Source organism: Nelumbo nucifera, chromosome 3 (genome assembly GCF_055504915.1).
Source record: "Nelumbo nucifera cultivar China Antique chromosome 3, China Antique-T2T, whole genome shotgun sequence".
NCBI classification, from domain to species: Eukaryota; Viridiplantae; Streptophyta; class Magnoliopsida; order Proteales; family Nelumbonaceae; genus Nelumbo; species Nelumbo nucifera.
Genome location: NC_142651.1, coordinates 59518862 through 59526204, shown reverse-complemented (window position 1 = coordinate 59526204; position 7343 = coordinate 59518862). Strand labels below are relative to the sequence as shown.

General features: G+C 37.5%; 1 protein-coding gene across 1 annotated transcript; it reads left to right on the top strand.

Annotated features, from left to right (window-relative positions):
• Positions 1-424: 424 nt before the first annotated feature.
• On the top strand, positions 425-5687 carry LOC104602172 (uncharacterized). Its single transcript, XM_010265770.3, has 2 exons — positions 425-712; positions 3425-5687. Exon 2 carries the CDS (start codon positions 3675-3677, stop codon positions 5451-5453), a length of 1779 nt encoding a protein of 592 aa, XP_010264072.1. The 5' UTR covers positions 425-712; positions 3425-3674; the 3' UTR covers positions 5454-5687.
• The last annotated feature ends 1656 nt before the right edge of the window (positions 5688-7343 follow it).

Here is a 7343-nt window from a genome sequence, read left to right as displayed (position 1 = left end):
CCGTCCAAGTAATTGGTTCCATTTTACCTTAAACTCGATCCTTGGCAAAAAACCATTAAATCGGTCAACGAACCATTGACCTACACAATCGAACCATTGACTTGTTTAATCCGTTCAATAGTTTTTGGCCATTTTTAAATTTTAATTATTTTTTTTATTTTTTTATTTTTTTATTTTTTTTTATCAGAACAAGCCATTCATTCGAACTGAACAGTTGAACTATCATCCGAAAACCGGTGGCCTGAACAGTTCCTTCCGAGTCGTTTTTTAAAACATTAGTTTCTAGAACACTATTCATAGACTGTCCGTATGGAGCCATTTACATGTGTCGAACACACATGCCAGATCAGCACAGTGTGAGTTAGGGCATTTTCGTAAATTACTGAAATTTGGATATGGTTTCCACTCTCCCACTTTTTCCATCGCTTAGTTTCTGAAGCTTCTCTCTCTCTCTCCGGATGTACCCAAACGAGGGGATCGAGGGTTTCGATCAAACCTGTTCTTCTCAAGCCAGGAACTGTATTATAAACTCATTCCATAAATAAAATAATAATAAGAAGAAGAAATTTGTTGATCCAATCTGATTTTACCGAATCCCTTCTAAATTTCCAATTGGGCTGGGATTTCTCTCTTGAAGTGGGAATAAGAACATCTCTGTCTCGAACTAGTTATTCGGTTCTTCCTCGTCCGATGACAGCCGCTTCACGATGAGGTAATCTAATTCATTTGATTTGTTCGTCTGCATATGTGTTATTCCAGAGGGGAGTTCGGTTCTTATTTGGTTAGGGTCTTCTGTGGGATAAAATGATGAGGTTGAGTTTAGGGTTGAACGAGACCGTTTGGTGGTTGTTGAATTAGAGCAATGAGTTCTAAGTTGCGGGTTTGAGCTGAATTGGTTTCATTTTATGAATTTAGTTGAGTTGTATTTCTGTTGGTGCGAAATAAATTCTTTCATCCACTGTGTCGCATATGTTTTTCTTTTTAAATCTTTTATTTTTGTTCACTGGTTGGTATGGACTAGAATCTTTTCTCAATATGTTAGTTTTGGTTATGCTAGACTTTGTATGTTTCATTAAAACTGCTTGGGCTCTCACATGCGTCAGAAGCCACTTAATGAACCAGCAATCTGGTAGGACTGAGGTAACAGCGTGGTTGCTCTGTTGTATGTATGAACCAATTATAATCCAGTTGATCAATTTGATGTTCCAAAGACGTTTGGAATTTGCTCTTTGTTTGCTGCCTTGGAGGAACATGTTGTATTTAACGTTTAACCAAGACGTAAATGCATCGTGATAGTTCAGCAAGGCATCTGCAAAGGCTGATTCTATCTGTTGATTAGCTGCTAATTTCATATACCACACCCTGTGGCAAATTTGAGCTGTTTCTAGTAGTTTGTGGTTAACGAGCTCCTTTTGAACCTTTTTCCATTATTTTTAAGAAAACAACAATAACTGTACATCTTCATCCATGATAAGTCCTTCAATGCCTATTAGGACCATTGAAGAAGAAGCATCACCATTAGTATATAATATATTCCTGTCATTCTCTTGTAGTTTCTGATTGATAAATTCATCTATTCTCGTTTGTGTTTGTGTGTACTATTTGTACTTCACTTCCTAGGAGCTATTAAGAACACTAAGTACATAACATTTCTCTCCTGACTAAATATCTGACCTCACAATCTTCTTGGGAACACTTTACTTCAAAAGTGGTTGAACAGTCTCATATCCAAAACACTTTTTCGTGGTCCATATTAGGTTTTGCATTGCAGACATCCAATATAAGATGTGATGATTCACTAATTAAACAATTGACCTTACCCAAAAGGCCATGATCCAATGTTGGTTCCAGCTATCTGGGGTCTTGGGAGGGGTAGACTGGGTACAGTCCTAACCTTTGGAATTTTTTGCACAAAGTGAATGACCACAGACTCAGACCTGCGTTCTCATGCTTTCCAGCCCAAGATTTTATCATTACACCAACTATTGGCCATAGTTTTCAAGGCTCCAAGGCGAGGCTAGGTGACTGTGGGCGCCTTGTTGCCTAGTCACCTAGGTGGGTGCCTAGGAGTCGCCTAGGTGATGTATTTTTTTAGGGAGAATGACTGTTCAGCCCAGAGTCAGAATTCATAGGCCCAAAGTACAGTTGGGGTAGGTGCCAGCTCGGAATTGATGCCAATTCACGGGCGGGTATGGGTGCATAGAGTGTGGGTTTTTGACCTTTTGAATGTTTATAGATTTGCAGGGGAATTCAGAAATCTGCATTAGGCCTGTCTATACTTTTCTAATTTTTTATGTAGAAAATATAGATCCTAGGGTAGTTCCCTAGGTAGCATAACCATATTTCCTTAATAATTATTCATAATTTTCATAACAAAAGTATAGAGTTCATGTTAAAGTATAAAAAATCAACATATTAATGAGAAGAAAAAGAAGAAGGAAAAGAAAATTCAAAAAATATAGGAGCTGAACCCTTATTTTTGTTAGAGAAAAAGAAGAAGAAAATGTCTTGATTAGACAAAATTTTAAGTTCTTCCTTATTGGTTCAGGTTTTGAAGTCTTTGAGGGTTCAATACAGAATTTAACAATGTTTGTATTGATTAAACCCTAACAAACAAGAAAATAATAAAAAGAAATTAGTATATAAATACACAAAATGAATATTTTAGTTTAATAGTGCCTATTTTATAATTATAATGTCAAAAAATAAAGAATAAAAAAGTATTTTATAATACATAGTACAAAACTACTTGGCGATTAGGTGAGGCGAGCCTCAAAGGGCGCCTTGTTGCCTTGACAACTAGGCCCCTACAATTGATCTTATCTAAATATCTTAAATGTTGTTATGATGAAAACAGTAAACAGATATTGTTATGTGAAGGAGAAGGTATTCAGTGGTTTCCACTTGGTTCTTTTCATGGTGGGCATTGTGCATCCTCCCTTTATTCACTATATCAGCTTTAGAAGGAATTTACCGTCAGATATTTTCAGAACGGGTTGTGGTGGCATCATAGTTAGGTGGGATATAAGTGGCTGTTTGTCTTAGGTTAAAACCATTTGATTGATAGTTTTGATCTATGAGATCGATAAAATGGGTTGAGGTTCAATGACCAGTGATATAACTTCTATAAATTGGGGCAGAAAATTCCAGAACAGATTTTTTTTATGCGGGCCTGTAACCTTTAATGTAAATTGTGATGTATTAAGTTGATCTTCTAAGTGAAAAGGTCTAATCCACCATCTCTACTGTTGAAAGACAGGAGTTTTGGTGATAGAAACTCGTATCTTTTGATCCAAACCTACAACTTAGTAGATATGGTTCAACCAATTTATCTGGCTTCGTTATTGTAAATTTCCTTTGACATGTTTACTCTAGCATATTGTGTCTTTATTTGTTTCTCTAACAATTTGCAATTATTTTCCAGCATTTAAATGTCTTATGGTGAAAGTGGCAGTAGCAGTGGCCCAAACAAGCTCTCCAATTGTCAGAATTGTGGTTGGTCTACTATGAAGAGTTCTCATTTTTTAGAATTAACTCTGGAGGTTTTCTCTGAAAGGTTTAATGCAATAGTTATGTGGGAGAAGTACATGTTTTGAGAGTATACACGATAAAAATGGCATGACTGGAAGCTTTTAAGTTGCTGAATAGTTGGAGCTTTTTATTTTGGTAGTTTTATGGCCAATCATTCTTTAATTGTTTCTGATCAACTAGTGGCTGACCATTCATTAGTCATTGGACAAGAATTCCCTGATGTTGAAACCTGTAGAAGGACACTAAAAGAGATTGCTATTGCATTGCATTTTGATCTTCGGATAGTGAAATCAGATCGGAGCAGATTCATCGCCAAGTGCTCCAAGGAAGGATGTCCATGGCGTGTCCATGTGGCAAAGCGTCCTGGTGTTTCAACCTTTTCAATTAGAACCTTGCATGGAAACCATACTTGTGAAGGAGTTCGTAACCTCCATCATCAGCAAGCTTCAGTTGGTTGGGTTGCCAGATCTGTAGAAGAACGGATTCGGGATAATCCACAGTACAAACCCAAGGAAATATTGCAAGACATTCGTGAACAACATGGAGTTGCTGTTTCTTATATGCAAGCTTGGCGTGGAAAGGAACGCAGCATGGCTGCAGTTCATGGAACCTTTGAGGAAGGATATAGCCTTCTTCCTGTGTACTGTGAGCAAATCAGAAGAACAAACCCAGGAAGTATTGCATTAGTGTTTGCTACTGGCCAAGAGAATTGCTTCCAACGGCTCTTTATTTCTTACAGAGCATCAATCTATGGATTTATAAATGCATGCAGGCCACTATTGGAACTTGACAGAGCACATCTGAAAGGGAAGTACCTGGGTACTTTACTTTGTGCTGCAGCAATTGATGCTGATGACGCATTGTTTCCATTGGCATTTGCCATAGTTGATATGGAGAGTGATGAAAATTGGATGTGGTTCTTGTCGGAGTTGCGGAAACTTCTTGGAGTAAATACTGATAATATGCCCCGACTTACAATATTATCAGAGAGAACAGAAGGCATGGTAGAAGCAGTAGAAACACATTTTCCAAGTGCTTGTCATGGATTTTGTCTGCGACATGCGAGTGAAAATTTCCGTGATGAGTTTAAGAATACAAAGTTGGTGAACATATTCTGGAATGCTGTTTATGCCCTCACTGCTGCTGAATTTGAAGCCAAAATCAATGAGATGGTAGAGATTTCACCAGATGTTATGCAATGGTTTCAGCGATTTCCTCCTCAACTTTGGGCAGTAGCATATTTTGAAGGCGTACGCTATGGTCATTTTACCTTGGGTGTCACAGAGCTGTTGTACAACTGGGCCCTAGAAGGTCATGAACTTCCTATTGTACAGATGATGGAGCATATCCGTCATCAGTTGACATCTTGGTTCACTGAGCGACGTAACATAGGCATGACCTGGAACTCAATTCTTGTACCATCTGCTGAGAAGCGAATTTTAGAAGCTATTGCTGATTCTCGTTGTTATCAAGTGCTTCGTGCAAATGAAGTGGAATTTGAGATTGTGTCTACTGAGCGGACAAACATTGTGGATATACGTAGCCGGCAGTGTTCATGTCGTCGATGGCAGCTTTATGGTTTACCATGTGCACATGCTGTTGCTGCTCTCATATCCTGTGGGCAAAATGCTCATCTATTTGCTGAGCCTTGTTTCACAGTAGCAAGCTATCGTGAAGCCTATTCTCAATTGATAAATCCTATTCCAGACAAGAGTACCTGGAAAGATCCTGGTGAGGGAACTGAGGGTGGAGGTGCCAAAGTTGATATCATAATCCGCCCACCCAGGACTCGTCGCCCACCTGGCCGACCTAAAAAGAAAGTTCTTCGGATAGAGAGCTTTAAGCGCCCAAAGAGGGTTGTTCAATGTGGCCGTTGCCATATGTTAGGACATTCTCAAAAGAAATGTACAATGCGAGTTTGATACTCTATTTAGAATTTGCTATTTGGGGAAGTTTGTATTCTTTTTTCTTACCATTTCCCAATGGCAATAGAGTTAATAGTGTGGTTTGTAATTCTTATATTGTTTTAATTATTTCTTGTGGTTTAGGATTTCTTCCATTTGCAAGGTTCCAACTGCTTGTGATCATTGTCCTGGTGACAATCTTTGTCTTTCAACTTTGCAACTGGAGCCGCCTCTGTTGCATACTTGCATCCACTTGTTATTGTGGCTTGTTTTCTGCAGGAAAGTTTTGAAGGAGCACTTTATAACCAGAACAAAGCAAGTCTGGTTCATTGTAACTAGGAGAAATTATTAGCGACAATGGCGCAGTATTTACCTGTAGGTAATTATCAACATTGAATGCTCTATAGTTTCATTATGGTTTGTGATTATTTAGATAGAAAAGGAAAATTCATTATTTGGCTCAGTTTGGAAAGAGTACTAATACAAAATATGTACAAGGTTTTGCACTCTACATGTTTGTATTTGTTTTCCTTCCAAATTGAGCCTAAAAAATAGTACAATATCAGGTGATAAGATATCACCATACAGAGAGAAGCAAACCACCTTGTTCTATCAACCCTTCATACATCCAAACAACAAAACGATAAGAAGAGCAAGTCAAATTACAACCCCCTCTCCCTACCAACTGACCTAATCACTCTGAGAACAGCATTTTCCCTGTAAGTCTCAAGCCCCTTGCTTCCTGATTAAACATTAGAAACTTAGTTTATATATGTATAATTATTAATTCTAATACCTTCCTGGCATTTTCCCTCCTAAAAAGATCAAAACCAACTTCTTCCTGACCTCAATTACTTTTCTGACCAACTTATTGATATCCGCTTGTTTATTTTATACACTTTATCCAACACTACCTTGGGGTCAATTTGTGCCTGAGGCGTAAGGGGGAAAATCTATGATGTGGAAAAGATATGGTATGGGAAGAGTTTTAACCAATCAAAACCCATTCATGAATTTTGATAAATAACACCTGATTGACTACCACATTTGTGATTCTAGTTGATTGGTCAGAAATTTTTCAGATATCATATATTTTCCATATCATAGTCGAACCCGCGTAAGGAGAGGCGTGTGCCTTTTAAAGCAAGGTGTAAATAAAATAAAATAAAATAATAAAAAATTTCAAAAAAATAAAAAATATATATTAAACATAATATTAATAAAAATATAAACTTAAATTTTAAATAAATATTTTAAAAACCTATTATCTAAAATTAAAATACATAAATATGACATGTAAAGCATATTCAAATGAGAATTTAAAAATAAAATCAAACATATAAAACCCACAATCTCTTTTTTTTTTCAATTACATTACTTCAAGTAACTAATGTGATGCGAAACATATTACATTCCCGATTCTACAAGCTGCATTTGTGCCACACCCCTCGAGGCAATGTTGTTCATTCATTCATCCTAATAAAATATCTTCTTAAAAAGAAATTAAAACTATAAAATCATTATTTTTTGTGTGGGAACTAAGAATTTAAGACCTAACGTGGACTTGATTGGGCTTGCCTCGGGGGGCGTGGCATGGGGGTCCGGAGTCGGAGCCCCTGGCCCAGCTACTAAGCACAAAAAGAAAAAGCAAAAAAGCATCAAATTTTCAAAAGGCGCACGCATGGGTTGAGGTGCAAGGCGCACTAGGCATGCACCTTTTGAAAAAGTTGTGCCTAGACCTAGGCGAGGCGCCTATGCTAAAATATGCCTCGCTTGTGCGCCTAGGCACGCCTTTTAAATCATTGGTATCAACCACATTTTCCTCAGGCATTGATTTATACTTCGATATTTAAAGAGAATCTTGAACACAAGACTCTTTTGAGATTAATATCAGGTAGTGTTGCATGG

Bases quoted from the DNA above. Each gene is read 5' to 3' on its own strand.
- LOC104602172 (XM_010265770.3), top strand. From the start codon at position 3,675: ATGGCCAATCATTCTTTAATTGTTTCTGATCAACTAGTGGCTGACCAT.